Here is a 26,333-nt window from a genome sequence, read left to right as displayed (position 1 = left end):
AGTTCAGGCCGGCCCTTCCATCAACCAACATCTTTGTCACCTTGAGGTTGCGGATCGTTGGTGAAACCAACAGTGGCAAGCACCCGACCGCAGTAGCGCAGTCAGGGTGCTCCTCGGTGTCGAAGATGATGGGCGTGCTGGACCATTTCAGCGGCTTCCGTGCGTCGAATGATGGTTCGACTGCTGTGATCTCACGCGCCCACTTCTTGAGTTGGCGGTGGGATGTATGCAGCGAGGCGCCACCAACGACACACATGGCCTCTATGGCTTTATGGAACCCGTGATCACCGGACTCGTCGTCCTCGTCATGATCATCGTCCTCTTGCTTCTTGTCACGGCCCCGGGCGGGCCTATCCTGTTGATTATCCTTGCCGCGGCAGCCTCCTTGGCCGCCATGTTTCTTGCTAGATCCCTCGGCACCATCTTGGCCTTTCTCCTTGTCCCGCCGCTCATACTCGGCCTTCTGCTTCTCAGTGAGCAGCTCTACCTGCCGGCAGTTTTGGAGGTCATGCCCCTTGGTGCGGTGGATCTTGCAATACTGCTTGTCGGAGCCTCCTGGCTTGTCGACAGCCGCCAAGGCCCGACAGGTGACACACCCGGCAACCTCCTTGCCGGGGTCGCCCGCCTTGGTTTTCTTGGTGGCGCCGATGTCGTCGGATCCCTCGACGGCAAGCACGGCCTTGCCCTTGCGCTTCTTGTTACGGTGCTGGCCCTTCTTCACTGGGGTGGTAGTATCGCCCGAGGAGTCGGTTTCTGCGCCGGCATCTTCGCCGGGGTACTTCCTTCCCTCTTCAACACGAGCACATCGATCAGCCAGAACATAAAGCTCGGCCACATCCTTGACCTTGTTCATCGCCAGCTCCTCACGCATCTTGCGGTTGCACACATTCTGGTGGAATGCACTGATCACAGCGGCAGGATGGACGTCGGGGATGTTGTACTGCACTCGGCTGAACCTTTGGATGTACTTGCGCAAGTTTTCTCCGTCCTTCTGGGGGATGATATGTAAATCACTCGCCTGGCCATGAGCTTGGTGGCCTCCGGTAAAGGCGCCAACAAACTCATGGCACTGATCCGCCCAAGAAGAAATGGAGTCCATCGGCAAGTGCATCAACCATGACATAACATTAGGCTTGAGTGCCAACGGGAAGTAGTCGGCAAGCACCTTATCATTGCGGGCCCCGGCAGCTTGCATCGCGATGGTGTAGATGCCGAGGAACTCTGACGGGTGAGTCTTGTCGTTGTACTTCTCGCCAACATCGGGCTTGAACGTGCGATGAGAGGGCCATTGGAACTGCCACAGCTCACGGGTGAAGGCCGGACAACCCACCTCGTAGGGTAGGCCATCGTAGCCTCCCGGTGCTGGGTGGTCCGTAGCGGGCCCTGCCCGCCTGTCCGACTGGTGGCGCGCGTCACGTTGGCGCTCGATGGTGGTTCGAGCATCCTCATGAGCCTGCTCCCGAAGAACTTGGCGTTGGTTGCGGTGGGTTCGTGGGTCGGATGACGCTACGGAGATGTCATCACGAGTGTCGTCGTGACGGACCGACACCCACGGTGGCCGGGATGGAAGAGGGGAGTGCACCGTGGCCGCATCGCCTCCGGCTCGGCCCCCGCTGGCATGTGGTGGCTCGACGGAGCGACGGCCTACGGGTTCCGCCGGCCACAACTCATCGTCGTTGGCGATGCCGATGAGGCTTCGGACGGTAGCCCTCCATTCGTCAAGCTTCTCCGCAGTGGGAGGGAAGTCAAGGAGCAGTTGCGCGTGTGCTAGGGCTTCTGCGGGCATGGGCGGCGGCGAGAGCTGGGTGGACCGCGATGTGCTTCGACTTCTAACCACGTTAGAAGGAGCCTCACCACGGCTCCGCAGTCGTTCGCCACCCTCATCGGCGCCTGGGCGCGCACGATGGCCTCCCTCATCCTGCGAAGGATGCATGGGGCTCTTCCCAGGGCAGCGCCCTGGGTCACCAGCGGGGCGGCGCTGCTCATCGGGTGCAATCTGAGAAGAGCACGCCCTGGGCGCTGGCGTTGGTGTCTTGGAGGTCGCCATGTCGTCAGTTGGCGGCATGACGACGCCCTTGGAGGGCCCCGCGCCGCCTGCGGGGGGTCCGACTCCGTCTCTGGGGCCGGCGTCGCGCGGCTTGTCGCTCGTCGTACAAACGCCGCCGCCCGCCGGGCCTGGACTACCAGGGCGATGTGGGTGTTCACGGGCCACGCCACAGGTTCTCTCCGTGACTGGCCCGCTACTGGCCCACAAGGGTGACGGCAGTCTGGTCCCGGATGAACCGATCACCGTGGTCGTCTTCTTCTTAGGAGCCATGGCGATGATGAACTGTTGGGCTGGCTACTAGACCAGATTCTCACAATTTGCGCCCCCTGCCTGGCGCGCCAAACATGTCGGTGGGGAACGACACCTATGGGATCACAAGGATCCCTACTACGGTTGCGGAGTGCGGGATCGTGAGAAGAGCGGGACTAGTAATTAGCACAAGGGTGGTTTACCCAGGTTCGGGCCGCAAGGATGCGTAAAACCCTACAGTCCTACTTTGGTGGATTGTATTTAGTGTTCTTGAGCTCTCGAACTAGCTATGGGTGTTGCCTGCTTCCAAAAAGCCGAATCCTTTTCCAGTGTGCCTTGGGCCTCCTTTTATAGGCGAAAGGGGCTGCCACAGTGGCACACATGAGGTGGAAAGCGCTACAGTGCTGCGAGCTTATCGCTGGTATTACAGGACAAGGCACATTTAATGCGAGGCTTAGGTGTCCCTTCACTTTATCGGGGACGGGAGCGAGGCCCGTCCCGTCCGTCGCCGCTCCTCCTCGCTTTGACACGCTCCCTGGCCAGTGATGCATGTGGTGCCATGTAGGCAAGCAAGCAGCTGAGGTGGCGCGGTGGTGGAGCCTCCACGAAGGGCTCCATGCTGCCACATAGGTGCCTATCTAGCTGGTTGGGTCGGCAGCTGCATGTGAACGGCGACGGAGACTTGGCTAGTGTGGGCCTGGCAGTGGCCCCGCTGGCGCCCCTGGCGAGGGTCTTGCCGGGTGGCCTATCAAGGGTCTTGCCGTGGCGCGCCGTTGTCCCCGACAAGGACCTTGCCGGGGGTCTTGTAGGCTTCCTCGGCAGGAACCCTGCCGAGGATCGTTGCCTTCCAATCCTCATCTGATCTTGAATATCCTTTGTCTTCACAAAGATCTGCATGCCACCACGGAGGTGCCTCCCGAGCCCTGCCCCAACGCATTTGTTAGCGTTGGTGGGCTCGAAGGTGGCTCGCTCTGTTGGTGTGGGCGAGCTGCCCCAGCAAGTGTGTTGGGGCTGCTGAGGCTCCCCCGGCAAGGGTCCTTGCCGGGGAAACCTGCTTCGTCCATCCGATCTCCGTGGCCTTGGTCCTTGACGTTGTTTTGTTTGTCTTTGTGCTTTCGGCTTCTCTCCGGCTTCCCTCCCTTGCCCTTCTATGCGTGGCCGTGGCGGGTGGCTCTGACTGCCCGTGCACAAGTAAAGGGGTCAAAAGGAGAGCCCCTACTTTTGCACACCGACAGTGGGCAGCCGACGACGGTCGTCACGGCCGAGTCGGTGATCATATTGCTCATGGTTCCTGTACCAATCCTGCTGATGCCCACGACCTCCGCGCCGCAGAGGCGATCTTGGGCTATGGGCCAACTGAACTGTATCCTCCACGACGGACCTGCTATGAGTCATGTCCCGCGACTAGGACATCGTTGTGTTCTATTCCCCTGCTGCCCGGAGTAAGGCCCGGATCTGCATCAAACCTCTGTCAGCCACCGACTGGGAAGGCTGAATTGACTCTGCTATACGGGCCGCGGCAGTGAGATTTTGAATCGGAGTGCGGTATACCTTAGGTTGAGGCGGAAAAAGTTGTCGTCGACTAGACTCGGGGATCCGCTCCCGAGCGCGCTCGTCGAGTGCGTGCTGAAGGTTCTCTATTCGAGTACGCTCGGCCAAATTGGCCAAGCGCACCTCTTCCAAGGCCCGAGCCTCGGGTGTTTCCCCAACGATGGGCGTGTGAAGTGCATCCATGTTGCGACGACGAAGTTCTTTCCTCTGCTGCGAAGAGAGGGGTTTGGGATGGTACTCCTTGTGAACGCGCGATGGATCACCGCCACCCTTACCGCCGTCGTCGTGGCGGAAGCCAGGCGGACTATGCAGTCCGTCGACCATTAAAACTTCAGCCGCAAGGTCGCTGCTATCGCACTCGGATGCGGTCTCGACGGAGCCAGTCGACAGATCGAACAGGCCGTAGAGAGTTTCGTCGAGCTCGATTGCCGTGACTTGATGGGTGGCCGAATGACGAGCCACCGCATGTTTTACCCACTGCTGAAGCCGCGACCGACCGGATCGCTTGCGGCGGCGAATAGCAGGGAGAGAAGACACCACGAGAGCCAACCGATACTGGGTCGACGGTTGCCGGAGAAGGACGCCGCGTACGCACGCGCGAAAGTGTGTAGCCCCTCAGTCGGGGAGTGCCTTGACATCAAGGGGAGCTTCCTGAAGCCAGGCGGAGTCGTCGGCGATGAAAACGAGCGCGCCGAGATGGATCCCGCGGCCCTCAGCTAATCCACTGCCGGAAATCATGTCGATGGGGATTGGAAAAATCGCAACTTCACCAATCAAGTCGCTAAGACTCCTGCCCCACGATGGGTGCCAACTGTCGTGGTCATAAGACTGACAGTAGAAAGGGGGGTAGGTATGGAGAGGCAAGATCTCAGCTATGGTGAAGTTGTACACACTAGGTTTACGAGTTCAGGCCCTTCGCGGTGGAAGTAAAAGCCCTACGTCTTGGTGCCCGGAGGCGGTCGATTGGATTATATGTGTGTGATGTTTTACAGGGGGTGTGAACCCCTGTCCCGGAGGAGGGGGGTGGCTTATATAGAGTGCGCCAGGACCCCAGCCCCCCTCCGTTACAGAGGGTTCAATGTACATAAAGGAGGAGCATTACTAATAATGCCAGCTTTAAGTGTCATTAATGTCCATGAAGACGATGGAGTGAACGTCCGACCATTGTAGTTCCATCTGACTCCTGGTCTTCATAGGTCGAGTCGTTTCTTGTATGGTCGAGTGATCTTTGGGAAGTTGGGATACCCGAGTGATATGATTGGTCGAGTGGATATCACTCGACGTCTTCCTTGGGTACTCCCTGTTATCTCTTGAGCTTCTTTGCTTCTAGGGTAGTGACCTTGGGTAGGGTAAGTAGGCCAGGCCTATGACCCTACCCTAGGTCTATATCCTCATCAGGCACCACCTCCTCGTGCCTTCTACCCGCAGGCATACAAGAAAGGGGGGGCGCTAGAGGGTAGGAGCCCAAGGGGGCCGACCGGCCACCCTTGGGGCGCCTCTGGCTGCCTTCCCTCACCTAATGGAGCCGTTGGTAGCCTGGTACTCCGGTTTTGTTTGTGTCCGGTTTTATTTCCTCCCATCTCCCACCACCCCCATACCACTGGTTTTTTATCTCTTTACAAATAAATTGCAAAAGGGGTAAAAAATCATGTACTTCTCGGATCGCACTTACCATATGCGGTTGCTTCCCTGCACTTGTACATCCCCATTTGCCTATAAAAAAATCACGCAGCAAATCTTTGCTATCTCTGGTATATGGTATGTCCTGTGAGACACCTACCAAAACACATGTTTGTTCCATAACAAAAGATCACATACCAAAAAACTAGGAAACACGCATGGGCAGGCTATCCAAATCAATCCAAATCAATCATTCCTTAAACACGCACAGGCAGGCCATGCAAATCAATCACCCGCGCATCCATACACATCTCTACTATTGATGCTGAGAGAAAAAACCAGCACTGCATATTTTGTTTCTCGATCTACATTCACAGTCTCCTCTTTCTCTCTCTGTCAGACGGCTAGGGTTTCTTACACCCGATTTCTCTCTTCGCCGCCGCCGACACTCCCTGCCCTCGCTCCAAGATGCACCAATGTTTCCCTCCATGTCCACCCATCGATGATGTGGACGATCTTCTCGTACTACACGGCCTCGAGGAGGATCTGGTTGGCAGCGGCGCTGCTGAGGCGCGACTCCTCGACCTACTCTAAGCGGCGGGAGCTCAAACACCTCCGGTCATGTAGTAGGCGAAAATCCCTTCGTCTCTTGCTTCTCGGCTTGGTTGCTAATCCACCTAATTCAGATAGCTTGATCCACGTCACATCGATGATCTACTCACAACATGACAACATGTGCCATTACCTGAGAGGAAGAGACTACAAAGACGGTAAGGGACGAACTCATGTGGCATCGGAAAACCGGTAGGCAATATATTGTGATGTGAAAAAATCATGGATGATAGTGCTTGTTGCTCTGTTGTTATTTATATGACTAATCAAACACAAGCTTATATTTTTGTTTCACTCTGCAACCTTTAATTGGCATCCATCTTAGCACCTTTTTTTATATTTTGACAAAGCATTCTTCTAATTGTGTAGGTGATGATGGAGTAAATACCGGGTTGTAACATTATATATGCATCCTGTTGTGCGTATTATTGAATTTCCATTGAAGAGCAACTTGAATTCGAGATCATTATCTTACAATAGTTAATTTTGTATTGTCATCATAATTTATGCTTAAACATTAACATGTATAGATAAAATTCTACGAATAATAGTTTCCATTTTCCAATACAATATGGATAGATAAACTTCGAGGGCTACAAAGATTTCTGATTCTATATTGCAAGTTTATTATCATATTTTTCTATTTTCGCAGTTATCTCTATCTCACATGACTTTTCTCACAAGCAAATTACAGAAGTAACATCATTTATAATTCTCTATTGCACATGTATTCCTTACTCATCAAATTGCGTATTTCCTACCTTACTCGTTATTCTTTATATCGTTCACTCTGACTTTTTTATTTGACTGGCCATTGTACAATCCCTGCATGAAAGTAAAGATATTCTGCAACTTTTATGCATCTCATATCCCATAGATTTTGGGGAGACACTTTTTTGCTCATGGAGATGCACCTAGTTAATTTGTTTCACCCATTTAATAAATATAATTCTTTCCAATATAATTTTATTCCAACCTACATATCTACTCAATGAATTGTATATGCGTGTATGATTTTACAAATGAGCAAGCCACTCGCATATAGATCTTGATACAATCCATTGAGGTTGCTAATCTTGTAATAGAGATCAAATTTTGGGTTTTCAAAATGGAGAATTGAGATATCTGAACAAAGACCAATAATTGAATGTAGCACATAAGAATATTGTAATTTCAATGTCAATGATGTACGCTTATCATGATTTAGTCGATTCAAAAGTTGCTAAAGTTGTCTGCTTTATGGACTTGCTGAATATTGAATGCATTGGTTACGCAGAGTTTTACCCAAATGACATAAGGTTGTAGGATTACATAGTATAGCAGGTAGTTAATCCCAATAGGGATGCAATGGCATTAATCCCTTCATTAATACTCCCAATAGGGATGCAATGCCATTAATCCCTTCATTAATACAGGGCCCAACCCCTCTATGGCCATGTCACCAAAGAAGCACAAGCATTAAGGTTACTCATTTCTCACAACACTTGCCAAAGATGGTATTCTCTTTAGATAAATTACGACATTAATGTAAGCACCTCACATCGAGGTTACTCACAACACCTGGTAAAGATGAATTAAGTAAATATGAAAAATAATTGAACGTTTAAGTTACCACTCCCTGAAATTCCACGATCTGATTGCCAATAAAGAGAAAAAAGAACCTCTTGAATCGATAAGAAGATATAAACTATAGATGTACATGACTTTGAAAAAAGGGCAATGACGCGGTGGCAAAAATGAACGTGAGGGGTGCGGAGAAAGATGTTATTTTGTCTTCTTGCAAGGGGAAGATGGTTAAGGAAACATGGCAATTGTCGAGCGGAAAAGGTGAGAATCAGTTTCTCACCATCATATTCTTATTTTTGTTGTCAGTGACATCTTGAAATATTCGACGTACATTTCTAGATTACAATAATCATTTTGATCAAAGTATTCTTTTTATATCTCGTGGCAATGCAAGGGCAATTAGCTAGGCCTCCCCAATCATTTTTTATCCAATCCCTTTCCCCACTGGTTTATTTTCACCCCTCCTAATTTTTTTCTGACACAACTGCTCACCCCACCCACCTCCCTCCCACTTCACACAATGGACACACACACATACCTATCGTCCTGGCGCCAACCTTGCAACACGCTAGGGTTACTACCCTCCATGCCGCTGTGAGCCACCACTTTGCCACCGATCCACATCATGGTGCCACCTTCATTTGAGATCGATGAGAACTTGGGATCCAGCGAGTGCATGAATCCTTGTGTTGCCAAGAGCTAGATCTAGAGGGTTGCATCTCCAAGGCAAGGCAAGGTGCAGATTGTGCGCCACCACATGGACAAGATCGCCTGATTGGCCCCAGGTGCGCCCGCAAAGAGGACACCATTCTCCAGGCCCTCAACATTGAGAGGGATCGTCACCACCTCCAATCAAGAGGATATGTCCCTCGACATCGAGAGTGATTTGCCACCGGCTTCGATCATTGGCTCACTTAGAATACAATCTGGTGGATTTTGTCATAAGAGTGAGGGTAGAGAGTGAGCGGGATGGGGTTGGGGTTGATTTGTTCAGTTAAGGGTGTCTGAGCGGAATAATTCCCTACTTACAAAATGTGGCAAATTGCATTTCTTTAGGATGGCTTTGAAGCAAATTGCACGAGCGTGCGATTCATTTTTTCATCAAGGCGTACAATTTTTTGGTTAGCATAGAAGGGTAAATGCATTGGTTAGTTGCTTCAAGAGTTAATAATGGACACGGTGGTGTATGACTTGCATGCCCAACAATGGACATCATAAAAAAAATTGTGGTAATGCACGACATTCAACTGTATGTTACAACTTGAGAATGATTTAGGAGACATCGGATGTACCTTCTTGGCTTGGGGGCATCACAGGCTACGCACACATCACCCCCCCCCCCCTTGATGGTGGTGGTAGAGCAACACGAACACAGGGGTAGTGGATCAGACCGAAGGGCGGGCGGTTGAAGGGGGACTCCACCTTAGTGGTCCATGGGGAAGTACGATGTGAAGGAGAGATGGCGTCATGGCGAAGGTGAGATGAGCGCCATCCAGTTTTAAAAGAGAGGGCTCCGGCGAGCAATGTCCCGCTACAGCGGGAAACCGAGCGGGAAGGGGTGAGTCCAACAAGAAAAGGAAAGCGTGTGTTGTTGGGTGGGGTTTTTGTTGGATCGCACGTTGGAGATAAAATGTCAAATAGTCAAGACAAACACATTTCTCCCATACATATGGGTTGGATTTGGGGGAGCCCGGACTGTTTGATTTTTTTTTAGCCTGTTGGGTGCCCGTTTGATGTCCGGGCACACCTGGGCATATGAGGGAGAAATGAGCTTCGACCTCAAAGATGACCATGATCATTTTTTTCATTCCTTTAAAGGCATTATAGCCCGTAGCAACGCACGAGCGTTCTACTAGTATATATGAGGGAGGGGGCACCACACAAGACCATGGCAATCTCTTAGCCGTGTGCGGCGCCCCTCTCCACAGTTTAGTCCTCCGTCCAGTTTCTCTGCAGTGCTCAGCGAAGCCCTGCGAGAACGAGTTTACCATCACCGTGTCCACGCCGTCGTGCTGCTGGGACTCATCTTCTACTTCGACCGTCTTGCTAGATCAAGAAGGCAAGGGCGTCATCGAGTTGAACGTGTGCTGAACGCGAAGGTGTCATATATTCGGTACTTGATCGGTCGGATCACGAAGAAGTTCGACTACATCAACCACGTTAATAAACGCTTCCGCTTTATGGTCTATGAGGGTATGTAGACATACTCTCCCCTCTCGTTGCTATGCATCTCCATGGATAGATCTTGCGTGTGCGTAGATTTTTTTTGTTTCCATGCAACGTTCCCCAACAGTATTTGCTCAGAACACAAAGAGATTTCTCTCGCAACATTCATGGGATTTGGGTTTTAGCATCATAGAATCAAAGTTTTGAACGCTACACTCCTCTTAATAGTACAGTGGTCCTGTGACTCAATAAAGAGAAGAGAAACAACGAAATAAATGCTACGTCTTCACTTTGTCTTCAAACTTCTCGGATGCAGTCACTTCCTTCGGGAAAGCACCGAACAAGTTGCTTCACTTCAGCAATTTTTGAGGGGTCACTCTTGTTATTATAATCTTCGGTGATAACCTTCACTTCAATGCACAGAATTATCTTCGCCGTTTGAACCAAACTCCTCTTGATTCCAGGGACCTGTTACTCTGTGTGCACTAGCAAATATATAAGTCCCACACTGTTTATGTCAACAAACTCCAAAATATAAGGAGGCAAATTATTACACCAACAATTTTATTACTTTTAAGAGGATGATCAGATGTTTTAAAAATGTAATAAGCGTCCACAAGCTTGAGGGAGACATTCTTCCCCAAGTTGCTTAAAATTAAATATTTCTTGTATGATAGCTTGTTCCATATGAGCAGTTCCAGCAATCGTTCGGTCGTTCGACCCTCTCACGACCGTTCGCTAGACGATCCCTCCAGAGTGTGCGGTTATGCGAATCTATGAAATAAGGGACTCCACTACAAATTTTACATCAGATTTTTGACCGTGCGACTCACATTTTTCATGACCAATTATATTCTCTGAGTATGACAAGTTTAGTTGGCGAGCACGGTAAATCCATCTCAGTTCATTGTTTTCTTGCAAACTAAATTTGCCACCATCTCGCCAATATAAATTGTCATAAAAAACTCCAGATTTGCCAGTGTTTCCGACGGTAAACAACTAGTTCAGTTACTGAAAATCTTTGCTTTCACTGAAAAGCAAAAATATTCTTTAAGATTGATCTTAATTAAACCTTAGAAATGTTTATTAGCAACTCAGATAAAACTATTCCCTTCGTGAAAAAATATAAGAGCGTTTAGCCCGTCACATGGTTGTCGATAATCATCCGAAGTCTTAATCAGTCAGAAAGGGGTGAAGAAATATAAGAGGATGGACTCTGACAGTTTGACGAGGCGCGACCACAGCACGCGACACCCCTACACCGAAGCACATGGGCGTCCAGTGACCCCCGACCCACGCCGCAGGCCGCGGACATGTCAGGACCCCGACTCAATGCCACATCGATCTAGCATGTAGCACCTCATATCACTTTGCGGCCTCACGCACGGTATCCCCACGGGTGTCGCCTTACCTTTGCCCGGGACCGTTTGCGCATTTTGGCACACGTATATGATGGTGTCGCTAGCATCCATATGATAAAGAGCCCGGGCTGACATGGCTAGTCGTAAACCCAAAGTGGCACTAACTTACAGGGACAGGCATCCATGACCCAGCATCGAACGTGTCGGTCATCAACGAGTGAATCCAGGCTGTAGCACTGGGCTAACAGGACTTCGGTGAACCAGGCTGTAGCGGGCTAGCAGGACTCCGGTATTCATCGCGTGACATTTCCCCGAAGGGACAGACACAGGATCGAAGAAGGACACATGCTGGCCTGCCTAAGTGTTCCGGAGCAGTAGCAAGCTGCCAGGGCTCAGTGGAAGCACTAGGAGACATTTCCTGATAAGAGAGGCTACTAAGAATAAACAACTAGATAGTCAGATCCCACACATAGCAATACACATTACACGTACGCATAACATGCAAGTATGTGCTGTACAACATGGCATCACAGCATAACTCAACAATCATATAGATAAAGGCTCAGAAGAGCCATCATAGCATTTATTGCAAACAGGGGTCACAAAACCCATCATACAGAGCATACAAGCAACAAGCGGAAGCATTACATGTCTGGGTACAGACATCTACAAATGAAAAAGGCTGAAGAGCCTGACTATCTACAACATCCGATCAAGATCGTAGCTGAGGTACTAGCTACTAGTCGAAGTCCACGAGAACACTAGTAAGACCGAAGTCTCCGCTGCAAAAGCATAAATAAAGCAACATGAGTACAAAGGTACTCAGCAAGACTTACATCAGATCCTATCATACATGCATTTGTATCAAGAGGGTAATGTGGGGTTTAGTTGCAGCAAGCCAGCTTTGACTCTGTAGCTATCCTGTTCTACGACTACCAGAAACTCTTGAGGTGAAACAACGTACACGAGTCCACTAATCACCATACAATACACTACTATGGGTTCATCCCCGTCTCCCTACGAGAAGGCCATCCATAGCACTCACACATGTCTTGAGCATTTTAGAGTATCCACTTCAAGTTGTCTATGTACCATGTAAGCATCCAAGAAGTCCATAACCGCGGACCCGGCTATTCGAATAGATCATGTTAACCCTGCAGGGGTGTACTTCTTCACACACGCTCTCGCCACTTACCGCCATGTACACGTCATGTATCTCGGCAACCTTCAAGCGGAAGCCTGGCGAGGGTGTCGGCCACGACCTGACTAACCACACAAGACTCTAGTCCAGGTTTATCGCCTATTCGGGTTCCATCCGCAAGGAGATCCGGCCGGGGTGTCGCTTACGGCCCCAAACGATGTGTACAGGGTTCCCGAGCCCACCATCCGGGTGCCACTCGGTACACCAGGCCACGTGTGCCTAGTCTGTCCTAAGCCCACCCTGCCGGGTGCCACTTGGTAGAAAAATAGCACTACCTACAAACACCAGAAACTAGTTGTGACTCCTGGACAGAGACCAAGTTGGTTAATAAGTCGAGAGGGGTCGAGTTACCGGAACCCAATGTGTGGTAGTATCGAGTCATTGGACAACATACATAGAACTCAGTGCTTAAGGACGGTTCCAGTGAGACAACCCACCATGTACTCCTACATGGCCTCTCACCGCTACCTTTACCAAATCGTGTTCACACACTTCACTCTCAGCATCAGAACATATCGTAACACTCCAATTCATTCCCAATGAACCAGACCTGACACAACTCTAAGCAATAGCAGGCATAGCATGGTAGGAACACAACAATGGCTTCAATCAACTCCTACACATGCTAGTGGGTTTCAACTATTTACTGTGGCAATGACAGGTCATGCAAAGGAATGGGTTCAACTACCGCAGCACAAAGTAGCAGATGAACCGTTGTTGTCCTAATGCAATAACTGAGAGCAGGAGCGAGAGAGTAGGGTTTTATCGAAATGAACAAGGGGGTTTGCTTGCCTGGTAAATCAACAGAGGAGGCACTGCTTCACAGACAGGTACTCTGGAACGGACTCCGGAGCAGGACCTATCGAGAAGGAACAGTGTCGGCAATCAATACACAAACATATGCAACAATATGATGCATGAACATGGCATGTAGATGTGATGCTGTTTGAGCTAATGTAACTAGTAATCATTTGGTTTGAAGTCCATTTGAACCAAAGGTTCAAATGCATCTCCAAATTAAGCTCCTATATATGCCATAATGTGCTTCCTCATATTCAGCATGTATAAGTTGGTTTGTCATGCATGAAACTAGTACAGATGGAAAGATTGCATTTTTCTGATAATTTTTCATATATAAATTATTTTAATCTGAGCTACGGTTGAATTGTTATGAATTTTTTAAGTTTAAAACAATTTCTGGAATTTCCTGATTTAATTTAAATCCAGAAATATATATATTGCGCCAGCATGACGTCAGCACGACATCAGCGGTCAACTGCGGCTGGCTGGGGTCAAACCTGACGTGTGGGGTTCACACGTCAGTGACAGGGGGGTTAAACAGGGGTTAATTTAGTTCTAATTATAAGTTAGTGGCGCTGGGGCCCACTGTCAGTGTCAGGGGGGGTTAGTTAACGGTGATTAGCACTAAGCTAATCACCTGCCGACGGGGCCCACTCGTCAGGCCGGCGAGGTCGTCGTCGGCGACCTCTGGACGCGGCGGCGTCCGCGAAACAGACCACGGGGGCGGCGTCGGAGAGCACCGGGGCGTAGCCCGGGCTCTCGCGCATCTGGTAGGGCAGGTGGAAGTAGCGGGGGAGGCCGGAGCTCGCCGGAGCAAAGCTCGCGGCGGCGGCCGGAGCTCGGCTTCGAGCGGGAACGGGCTGCGGGGCACGGGGAGGCCACCTGAGGGGCTCGGCGGCACCCTCGTGGCACTGGGAGCGCAATGGAAGGCTCGGTTTGGGCGGAGGCGGGCCAAGACGGCGACGGCGACATGGACGGCGGCGAGAGGCTTCGGCCGTGGTGGGGAACGGTGCTACGGCGCGCGGGCAGTTAAACGGAGAGGGGGAAGTGGTGGCAGAGCTCACCGCGGTTGCAGCGGCAGTCGAAGTGGGCTCGGGGACGCACTGAAGCGGCCGGAGCGTCGATGGGGATCCACGGCGGCCGGCGATGGAAAAGACGACGGCGGCGGCTCCACGGGGCGTACGGAGGGGCACGGCTTGACGGGGAGGTGGTGGACGACGTGGCGGGGCTACCGGACTCGAAGGGAGGGAGAGGGGCTAGATATATTATTCCAGAGCTCCTTATGCCAATTTTGCAGGAGCTAGATATATTATTCCAGAGCTCCTTTATAAATGGCATAATTTTTGGACCATATTTCATATATATAGCAATATATTTCCAATGCAAATATTTATCGAATTAATCCAAATGGCCAAAATAAATATCCATGAGCTCCTAAAAATATTGTTTTGATTTTTATCTCTGTCCAATATTTTCAGAGAGCAACATGAGCATTTTCTTGGACCCTTTTGGAGAAAATTTTATTTGGGTCATTTTTAAAAATGATTCTGAGGGTTCCACCAATCCTCATTTCAAATTTAAATGAAATTTAAACATGATGCACAAATGGCTAGCTAGTCTAAGTCATACCAGACTAGGGATGTGACAACTCGCCCCCACTTGAAAAAATCTCGTCCCGAGATTCAGCGGTCGACGGAAAGAAAGCGGGGTACTCCAGTCGAAGACGATCTTCTCGCTCCCAAGTAGCTTCTCTCTCGGAATGATGAGACCACTGAACTTTGAGAAACTTGATGTTCTGACGTCGGGTAACACGCTCTGCTTGATCAAGAATGCGAACCGGGTACTCTCGGTATGTGAGGTTATCTTGGAGATCAAGCGTTTCGTGGTCCACTCCGCGGATAGGATCCGAGAAGCAACGCCTGAGTTGAGAGACGTGGAAGACATCATGAACTCGAGAAAGATGTGGGGGTAGTTTCAATTGGTAGGCAACCTCTCCTCGTTTGGCGAGAATGCGAAAGGGACCAATGTAACGAGGAGCCAACTTGCCCTTGATACCGAAATGATGGGTACCCTTCAAAGGAGTAACCCGAAGGTAAGCCTTTTCGCCAACTTCATAAGTCATATCCTTATGATGACGATCATACTGACTCTTTTGACGAGACTGGGCTGTTTTCAAATTCTCACGAATGATGCGAACTTGCTCTTCTGCCTCCTGGATCATGTCCGGTCCAAAGAATTGTCTTTCACCGGTTTCTGACCAGTTCAAAGGTGTTCGACATCTTCGTCCATAGAGAACCTCAAAAGGAGCTTTCTTGAGGCTGGATTGGTTGCTATTGTTATAGGCAAACTCGGCGAAAGGAAGACATTTCTCCCAATCCATACCGAATGAGATAACGCAAGCTCTGAGCATGTCTTCGAGAATTTGATTGACCCGTTCCACCTGACCACTCGACTGAGGGTGGAAAGCGGTACTGAAGGAAAGATGGGTTCCCATGGCAGTTTGGAAACTCTCCCAGAAATGAGAAGTGAAAAGACTGCCACGGTCTGAATTGATCTCTAGTGGAACACCATGCAGTGACACTATTCGAGAAATATATAAGTCAGCAAGCTGACTAGCAGTGATATTTTCTCGAACAGGAAGGAAGTGAGCCACTTTGGAAAGACGATCAACGACTACGAAGATAGCGTTATTCCCTCTCTTGGTCCTGGGAAAGCCGGTGATGAAGTCCATACCAACTTTATCCCATTTCCATTCAGGAATAGCTAAAGGCTGAAGGGTGCCAGCAGGTCTTTGATGCTCTGCCTTAACGCGACGACATACGTCACATTTAGCAATGAACTCAGCGATTTCTCTCTTCATCCTAGTCCACCAGAACCTCTGGCGTAGGTCCTGATACATCTTAGTGCTACCGGGATGAATCGTGAGAGGAGATTCATGCGCCTCCTTAAGAATCAACTGCCGAAGATGTTGCTTCTTGGGAACCACCAAGCGATTCTCAAAGAAAACAACACCACGATCATCCATAGAGAAACATCCACCAACTCCCTTCTTAATGTTTCTCTTGATCCGGGTAATCCCCGTATCATGCTTCTGGGCTTCTATGATAAGATCCACAAGGGTAGGTTTCGCCACCAAGGTAGAAAGAAATCCGCGAGGAGCTATGTGAAGATTAAGCTTACAGAATTCCTCATGGAGAAGTGGTTGGCCTTGCTGCAACATGAGATTGTTACAATAAGATTTACGGCTTAGAGCATCGGCCATGACATTGGCTTTGCCTGGGGTGTAGGTAATCCCTAGATCATAATCTGTGATCAACTCCAACCAACGTCTTTGCCTAAGGTTTAGGTCTGGTTGGGTGAAGATATACTTGAGACTCTGGTGATCGGTGTAGATCTCGCAACGTTTACCAAGAAGGTAATGTCGCCAGGTCTTGAGTGCATAGACTACGGCTGCAAGCTCTAGATCATGTGTAGGATAATTCTCCTCATGTGGATGCAACTGTCGAGATGCATAGGCAATCACATGACGATCCTGCATAAGAATGCAACCTAGTCCCTGTCGTGAGGCGTCGCAGTAGATAATAAAGTCTTTAGTGAAATCCGGTGGCACAAGTATGGGAGCAGAAGTCAGGCGTCTTTTCAGTTCCTGAAAATTGTACTCACACCGTGGGGACCACTCGAACTTTTTATCTTTCTTGAGAAGTTCCGTGAGGGGTTTGGCTACTTTGGAGAAGTTTTCAACAAAGCGGCGACAATAACTGGCTAGACCAAGGAAACTCCTAACTTGTTTAACGGTCTCAGGTGGGGTCCAATCAAGAACGGCTTGAACTCTCTCGGGATTGACAGCAATGCCCTTACCAGAGATTACGTGGCCTAAGTAGGTCACTTCTGGCAACCAAAATTCACACTTGGAGAACTTGGCATAAAGGCGGTGCTCTCTGAGTTTTTCTAAAACAAGTCTAAGATGTTCGGCATGCTCTTCCTCGTTCTTCGAGTAAATAAGAATATCATCGAGGTAAACCACGACGAACTTATCTAAGTACTCCATGAAGATCGAGTTCATCAAGCGGGAGAATGTGGCTGGGGCGTTGGTTAGGCCAAAGGACATGACGGTGTACTCATACTGACCATAACGAGTGACAAAAGTTGTCTTGGGAATGTCCCCGCTTCTGATCTTAATTTGGTGGTATCCTAACCTCAAATCCATCTTGGAGAAGATTGAGGATCCAGCGAGCTGATCATACAGGTCGTTGATCCTGGGGAGCGGATACTTGTTCTTTATCGTGACCAAATTAACGGGACGATAATCTACAACCATCCGGTCCGTACCATCCTTCTTCTTGACGAAGAGGACGGGGCAAGCCCAAGGAGAAGAACTGGGACGGATGAAACCCTTTTGCAAGGACTCATCGAGTTGTTTCTTAAGCTCGGCTAATTCTAGGGGTGCCATCTTGTAAGGTCTCCGGGAGATTGGAGCTGTTCCTGGGATAAGATCTATGACGAACTCTACATCTCTGTCAGGTGGAACACCTGGCAGTTCCTCTGGAAAGACATCCGGAAAGTCACGGACTACCGGGATATCTTCAAGGTCTGGAAGAGGGCTGGCATTAAGAGAATAGAGCTGACGCTTTGCAACTCTAGTGGAGACGGTGACTATCTTGCCAGACGGGTGTGTAAGCTGAATAGATCTTGTGTAACAATCAATCTTGGCATGATGAGCTGTCATCCAGTCCATACCCAAGATGATGTTAATATCTGAGGACTTGAGGGCTACAAGTGATGCAAGGAATACAAGTCTATCCACAAGGATTTCGTTACCATGGCTGATTCTGGTGGTCTGCCATCTAGACCCTGGGGTTTGGATTTCAAGCGGAGTTGGCATATCGCAAAATGACATGTCGTGCAAACGAGCATAGCCTTCAGAAATGAAAGAGTGAGATGCTCCAGTATCGAATAGAACTGATGCTGGGTGACAATTGACAAGGAGTGTACCAAGAACGACATCTGGATCATCATGAGCGTCTTTAGCTGAGACGTGATGCACACGTCCACGTTCAGTGGGAACTGACTTGACACTGATCATCTTGCGTGATGGCTTAATACAGCCAACAGTCTTCTCGGCCTTGGGTGGAGCATAACTAGTCTGAGAGCAGTCGCGTGCATAGTGTCCTGGCTTCCCGCATGTGAAGCAAGTCCCTGAGGTTGGACGTGGACCCGCACTGACAAGCGGTCTACCAGTAGGCCTGGGTGGAACATATGACTGAGCTAGGGAAGACACCACATGGAATGGCCTCGGTGTATAACCGGAAGGAAGAGCGGAGTTTGGAACCCAAATCCGGCGCTTCTGGGAACTAGAGCCAGAGGAGGATCCCAAATCACGGGTGTGCTTACGAGACTCCTCGTAAGTGAGCTGAGCTGTCTCTGCATTAATGGCTTTGTTCACAAGAGCTTGGAATGTATCACAATGATGCAGGTGGAGATCACGACGCAACTTGGGGTTGAGACCCTTCCGGAACCTAGCCTGCTTCTTAGCGTCCGTGGACACTTCTTCTGCGGCATAGCGGGCGAGGTTCTCAAACTCTCGGCTGTAAGCATCAACAGTCATCTTATTCTGGGTGAGACTACAGAACTCTTCTCTCTTGCGATCAAGGAGGGCCTGGGGAATGTGATGCTCGCGAAAAGCCTCAGTGAAATCCTTCCAGGTAGGAATCTGGCCAGCTGGAAGCAAAGTCTCATAGTTCTGCCACCAAAGACTAGCAGGACCTTCCAGGTGGTATGTGGCATAAGTGACCTTGTCATCTTCAGCTACGCTCGCGGAAAGCAGCTTATGAGTGATGCTACGGAGCCAGTCATCTGCATCGAGTGGCTCGATGGAATGATGAAAGGTAGGTGGGTGCAAGCGAATGAAATCATGAATGGTAGCAGACCCTTTGAACTGATGTGCGGTGTTCTCCTCGATACGTGCCAACAAACGGTTAGACTCACGCTTGTTCCTCTCCATCTCTAGCATGAACTCTGTCGACGAAGGCTGGTCAGGAGGATCCTCATTCCTACCATCTCCGTGGTTCTGGCTACGAGCGACGGAACTTCGCTTAGCTGATGACATCCTGAGAGACGAACCAAGGACGGAGTCAGCATCAATCTATAGGCTATAGAATGTAGGACAAGGGATTAGTATCACTCGAACTCCTAGGGAAATTCCAGCAGCATAACGACAGTAAAATGCTCAGAATGAGACATCCTACTAAAAATGGGGTGGTAACATACTCATCATCATCACTCAAGGTTCGGAGGTAGTACTAAACAGACTACACCGGAAATACTCAAAACTGGGGTATGACTCTGATCAACCAATCCTATGGGACTACGGAGTAGTAACATGTGATCCTGATAGACGGAAGAGAAGCCTAGTTCCTTAATCCCGTCGGAAAGATAGGACGACTCAGATCAGAAGGTCATGAGGTATAAGGAGTAAAAAGAGCCTTACGTTCCAACCCACAATCAATTCCCTTACATAACTAAAGATTTTCTAGACTCGACTTCGACCAGTTTGGCTTGGTAATCCTACAGGCAGTCAGGCTCTGATACCAGCGCTGTCAGGACCCCGACTCAATGCCACATCGATCTAGCATGTAGCACCTCATATCACTTTGCGGCCTCACGCACGGTATCCCCACGGGTGTCGCCTTACCTTTGCCCGGGACCGTTTGCGCATTTTGGCACACGTATATGATGGTGTCGCTAGCATCCATATGATAAAGAGCCCGGGCTGACATGGCTAGTCGTAAACCCAAAGTGGCACTAACTTACAGGGACAGGCATCCATGACCCAGCATCGAACGTGTCGGTCATCAACGAGTGAATCCAGGCTGTAGCACTGGGCTAACAGGACTCCGGTGAACCGGGCTGTAGCGGGCTAGCAGGACTCCGGTATTCATCGCGTGACATTTCCCCGAAGGGACAGACACAGGATCGAAGAAGGACACATGCCGGCCTGCCTAAGTGTCCCGGAGCAGTAGCAAGCTACCAGGGCTCAGTGGAAGCACTAGGAGACATTTCCCGGTAAGAGAGGCTACTAAGAATAAACAACTAGGTAGTCAGATCCCACACATAACAATACACATTACACGTACGCATAACATGCAAGTATGTGCTGTACAACATGGCATCACAGCGTAACTCAACAATCATATAGATAAAGGCTCAGAAGAGCCATCATAGCATTTATTGCAAACAGGGGTCACAAAACCCATCATACAGAGCATACAAGCAACAAGCGGAAGCATTACATGTCTGGGTACAGACATCTACAAATGAAAAAGGCTGAAGAGCCTGACTATCTACAACATCCGATCAAGATCGTAGCTGAGGTACTAGCTACTAGTCGAAGTCCACGAGAACACTAGTAAGACCGAAGTCTCCGCTGCAAAAGCATAAATAAAGCAACATGAGTACAAAGGTACTCAGCAAGACTTACATCAGATCCTATCATACATGCATTTGTATCAAGAGGGTAATGTGGGGTTTAGTTGCAGCAAGCCAGCTTTGACTCTGTAGCTATCCTGTTCTACGACTACCAGAAACTCTTGAGGTGAAACAACGTACACGAGTCCACTAATCACCATACAATACACTACTATGGGTTCATCCCCGTCTCCCTACGAGAAGGCCATCCATAGCACTCACACATGTCTTGAGCATTTTAGAGTATCCACTTCAAGTTGTCTATGTACCATGTAAGCATCCAAGAAGTCCATAACCGCGGACCCGGCTATTCGAATAGATCATGTTAACCCTGCAGGGGTGTACTTCTTCACACACGCTCTCGCCACTTACCGCCATGTACACGTCATGTATCTCGGCAACCTTCAAGCGGAAGCCTGGCGAGGGTGTCGGCCACGACCTGACTAACCACACAAGACTCTAGTCCAGGTTTATCGCCTATTCGGGTTCCATCCGCAAGGAGATCCGGCCGGGGTGTCGCTCACAGCCCCAAACGATGTGTACAGGGTTCCCGAGCCCACCATCCGGGTGCCACTCGGTACACCAGGCCACGTGTGCCTAGTCTGTCCCAAGCCCACCCTGCCGGGTGCCACTTGGTAGAAAAATAGCACTACCTACAAACACCAGAAACTAGTTGCGACTCCTGGACAGAGACCAAGTTGGTTAATAAGTCGAGAGGGGTCGAGTTACCGGAACCCAATGTGTGGTAGTATCGAGTCATTGGACAACATACATAGAACTCAGTGCTTAAGGACGGTTCCAGTGAGACAACCCACCATGTACTCCTACATGGCCTCTCACCGCTACCTTTACCAAATCGTGTTCACACACTTCACTCTCAGCATCAGAACATATCGTAACACTCCAATTCATTCCCAATGAACCAGACCTGACACAACTCTAAGCAATAGCAGGCATAGTATGGTAGGAACACAACAATGGCTTCAATCAACTCCTACACATGCTAGTGGGTTTCAACTATTTACTATGGCAATGACAGGTCATGCAAAGGAATGGGTTCAACTACCGCAGCACAAAGTAGCAGATGAACCGTTGTTGTCCTAATGCAATAACTGAGAGCAGGAGCGAGAGAGTAGGGTTTTATCGAAATGAACAAGGGGGTTTGCTTGCCTGGTAAATCAACAGAGGAGGCACTGCTTCACAGACAGGTACTCTGGAACGGACTCCGGAGCAGGACCTATCGAGAAGGAACAGTGTCGGCAATCAATACACAAACATATGCAACAATATGATGCATGAACATGGCATGTAGATGTGATGCTGTTTGAGCTAATGTAACTGGTAATCATTTGGTTTGAAGTCCATTTGAACCAAAGGTTCAAATGCATCTCCAAATTAAGCTCCTATATATGCCATAATGTGTTTCCTCATATTCAGCATGTATAAGTTGGTTTGTCATGCATGAAACTAGTACAGATGGAAAGATTGCATTTTTCTGATAATTTTTCATATATAAATTATTTTAATCTGAGCTACGGTTGAATTGTTATGAATTTTTTAAGTTTAAAACAATTTCTGGAATTTCCTGATTTAATTTTAATCCAGAAATATATATATTGCGCCAGCATGACGTCAGCACGACGTCAGCGGTCAACTACGGCTGGCTGGGGTCAAACCTGACGTGTGGGGTTCACACGTCAGTGACAGGGGGGTTAAACAGGGGTTAATTTAGTTCTAATTATAAGTTAGTGGCGCTGGGGCCCACTGTCAGTGTCAGGGGGGTTAGTTAACGGTGATTAGCACTAAGCTAATCACCTGCCGACGGGGCCCACTCGTCAGGCCGGCGAGGTCGTCGTCGGCGACCTCTGGACGCGGCGGCGTCCGCGAAACAGACCACGGGGGCGGCGTCGGAGAGCACCGGGGCGTAGCCCGGGCTCTCGCGCATCTGGTAGGGCAGGTGGAAGTAGCGGGGGAGGCCGGAGCTCGCCGGAGCAAAGCTCGCGGCGGCGGCCGGAGCTCGGCTTCGAGCGGGAACGGGCTGCGGGGCACGGGGAGGCCACCTGAGGGGCTCGGCGGCACCCTCGTGGCACTGGGAGCGCAATGGAAGGCTCGGTTTGGGCGGAGGCGGGCCGAGACGGCGACGGCGACATGGACGGCGGCGAGAGGCTTCGGCCGTGGTGGGGAACGGTGCTACGGTGCGCGGGCAGTTAAACGGAGAGGGGGAAGCGGTGGCAGAGCTCACCGCGGTTGCAGCGGCAGTCGAAGTGGGCTCGGGGACGCACTGAAGCGGCCGGAGCGTCGATGGGGATCCACGGCGGCCGGCGATGGAAAAGACGACGGCGGCGGCTCCACGGGGCGTCCGGAGGGGCACGGCTTGACGGAGAGGTGGTGGACGACGTGGCGGGGCTACCGGACTCGAAGCGAGGGAGAGGGGGAGGTGGTGGCCGCGGCAACGACGAGCGGTGGCGTCGGTGGCGTTCGGCCGTGAGAGAGAGAGAGACGGAGGAGAGGACGAGGGCGAGGGGGAGTGCGAGGGGGTCGGGGTGGCTGCGTGGCGTCGTCCGGGGCATCCAGACGAGGAGGGGAGAGGCAGGCAGGCAGGGAGGGAGGTGGCGTGGCGCGGTGGCGCGCGCGCGCCGGGCACGCTCCCCTCCCTCTGTCGAGGACGAAGACGACAGAGGAGGGGGCGGGCTGGGCCGCCTGCTGGCTGGGCCGGCCTGCTGCTGCTGGGCTGCACAGGGGGGAGCCCCAGGTAAGCTTCTCCTTCTTTTATTTTTTTTTTGTTTTCTAATTTTTCTGACATTAGTTTTGATTTAAAAAAAATACTAAATCAATTTATTACCTTATGCCAATTTTGCAGGAGCTAGATATATTATTCCAGAGCTCCTTTATAAATGGCATATTTTTTGGACCGTATTTCATATATATAGCAATATATTTCCAATGCAAATATTTATCGAATTAATCCAAATGGCCAAAATAAATATCCATGAGCTCCTAAAAATATTGTTTTGATTTTTATCTCTGTCCAATATTTTCAGAGAGCAACATGAGCATTTTCTTGGACCCTTTTGGAGAAATTTTTATTTGGATCATTTTCAAAAATGATTCTGAGGGTTCCACCAATCCTCATTTCAAATTTAAATGAAATTTAAACATGATGCACAAATGGCTAGCTAGTCTAAGTCATACCAGACTAGGGATGTGACAGGACACCCCCTGATTTCCACGCGGCGACCGCGTTCCCGCCCGTGGCGTGGCCGTGCCGCATCCACGCCGCCTCGCCACCGACATCCTCTTCCCCGCGGCCGGTGCTCCCGGCGTTACCCAGCTGTCAATCCCCCACCGACGACGAAAGGAAAATCCCCTCTCTCTGTCTCACTGCCTCACGGGCCCCGCTCCCTGGCCCAACCTGTCAGTCCCTCGTGTCTCCAAACACACACCAGGATCATTAGATTCGAAACAGATCTCAAGATCACCTCCCCCCGTTTGCCATCTTTAGTACTTTCAGCCCCACCTCGCCTCCCTCCATCCCCCTCCATTAAAGCCCGCGCCCTCCTCCTCCGCTCCATTCCCCTCGCCACCGCCCAGATCCAGACCATGACGGTGCCGCCGTCGCCGGAGCCGTTCCGCGTCTTCGTCGGGTACGACCCGAAGGAGCACGAGGCCTACGAGGTGTGTCGCCGCAGCCTGATCCGCCACGCCACCGTGCCGCTCGACGTGCGCCCCATCCGGCAGCCGGACCTCCGCGCGTCGGGGCTCTACTGGCGCACGCGGGGTCACATGGAGAGCACTGAGTTCTCCTTCACCCGCTTCCTCACCCCCTTCCTCGCCGGCTACCGCGGCTGGGCGCTCTTCATCGACTGCGACTTCCTCTACCTCGCCGACGTCGCCGAGCTCATCGCCTCCGCCGTGCCCTCGGACGCTGCCGCCGCCAAGCGCCTCGCCGTCGTCTGCGTCAAGCACGAGTACAAGCCCCTCGAGGCCACCAAGATGGACGGTGCCATGCAGACCGTGTACCCGCGCAAGAACTGGTCCTCCATGGTGCTCTACAACTGCGCCCACCCCAAGAACGTCGCCGCGCTCACCCCGGACGCCGTCAGCACCAAGACCGGCGCCTTCCTCCACCGATTCTCCTGGCTCGACGACGACGAGATCGGGGAGGTGCCCTTCGTCTGGAACTTCCTCGTCGGCCACAACAGGGTCGACCCTGACGACCCGGCCACGCAGCCCAAGGCCCTGCACTACACCTGCGGGGGACCCTGGTTCGACAGGTACAGGGACTGCGAGTTCGCCGACCTCTGGATCAAGGAGGCCGAGGAGCTCAGGGCGGAGAAGGAGAAGCGCAGAGCCGAGAAGGAGAGGCTCGAGCTCGAGGACGACGAGGACGACGAGGGGAATTGATGGATGATGGGGCCGGCCAACAAGTTCACTGCATTGCATTGGTTCTTTTGCGCCGTGGGAATTCTTTCGATTCAATCTGTTTGTTATGCTGGTTTCTTGGTATAGGTGGTAGGGGAGGCCAGAGTAGAATAGCTCGAGTATATTGGTTTAGTATGCTCTTGTGTAGTAGCTGCAATCGATCTATGAATGAACCAGTCCTCATTGCCAAGAGATTTTATCCTTTGGCCTTGCCCCTATCAGTTCTGCTGCTCTTGTTTCTGATCACACCATACTTGCTGAATTAATAATCCTTGGCTAGCTGATGTGATGCTGGAACGAATGAGCAATCTGGCTGGCAGGAAATGTGATCATCTTATTCCGCCCTATTGCTGAAAACGATGTCATCTGTTTGCAGGCAGGGTTGTGTTGGTCATTTGGTTAGTAGATGAAATTTCATGGCACCGCAGCAGAATGGCTGGCTTCTTTGTGTTCCTTGGCACTGCAGCAAAATGGCTGTCTTCTTGTGTTCCTGGGGGCTGGGAGTCTTGTGAGAGTCTTGTGTTGGTCTTTTGGTTCATTTCGGTTCAGGAGATGCAATTTCATGGCACTGCAGCAAAATGGCTGGTTTCTTTGTGTTCCTGGGCACTGCAGCCAGATGGCTAGCTGCCTGCCTGTGTTCCTTGGCACTTGAGGCTGTGAATGTCCCTGGATAGATGATGACTCTGCAGAGACCACTTCTTTAATGTTTTGCTTCAACTAAGCAAACTCTGATGACAGATGCATGTTCTTGGCGCTGGACCAGACAGGGAGATCTGTACTCTCGAATCACGTGTTAACAATGGAGTACTAGGTTGATCACAACCAATCGTTCTAGACTTCTAGCTCTACCCTGGACCCATCAGTGGTGGACCGTGGACGTGTGGAGCTGGAGCACGCTACGCATACCTTTGGGCTAGAGAATCCAATGTCTGTATGTAACCGCTGCTCACCTGTTTGACAAATCCAGGCCAGTGATTTTTGGACACCACCCAGAATTAGCGTACCATCCAGCCTATGCATGTACGTATGTTCTGTTCGCTTCGGTACATGTAACCTACATACTCTATGGACAAAAGCGATCTTAAGAGGCAAAAGTATCCGATTCTTCTTCTCAAGCCAGCAGCTACTCAGCTGTACTGAAGAATAGTTCCAACTTTTTTGAGTGGCCCCGCCTTCACTTCAAGCACCATCGATTACTTTAGGCCATTATTATAAAAGATGGAAGGAATTCCACCGCAATGCTCGGCGCCGTACATACCATTACCAGCCCTGG

General features: G+C 50.5%; 1 protein-coding gene across 1 annotated transcript; it reads left to right on the top strand.

Annotated features, from left to right (window-relative positions):
• Positions 1-1,903: 1,903 nt before the first annotated feature.
• On the top strand, positions 1,904-25,274 carry LOC119350398 (protein CDI-like). Its single transcript, XM_037618248.1, has 2 exons — positions 1,904-2,219; positions 24,105-25,274. The coding sequence occupies exons 1-2, from the start codon at positions 1,904-1,906 to the stop codon at positions 25,040-25,042; spliced, it is 1,254 nt and encodes a 417-aa protein (XP_037474145.1). The 3' UTR covers positions 25,043-25,274.
• The last annotated feature ends 1,059 nt before the right edge of the window (positions 25,275-26,333 follow it).

Source organism: Triticum dicoccoides, chromosome 1B, assembly GCF_002162155.2.
Source record: "Triticum dicoccoides isolate Atlit2015 ecotype Zavitan chromosome 1B, WEW_v2.0, whole genome shotgun sequence".
In the NCBI taxonomy this organism is placed as follows: Eukaryota; Viridiplantae; Streptophyta; class Magnoliopsida; order Poales; family Poaceae; genus Triticum; species Triticum dicoccoides.
Note: the sequence above shows the minus strand (reverse complement) of the source record. Positions and strands in the feature narration are given on the sequence as shown.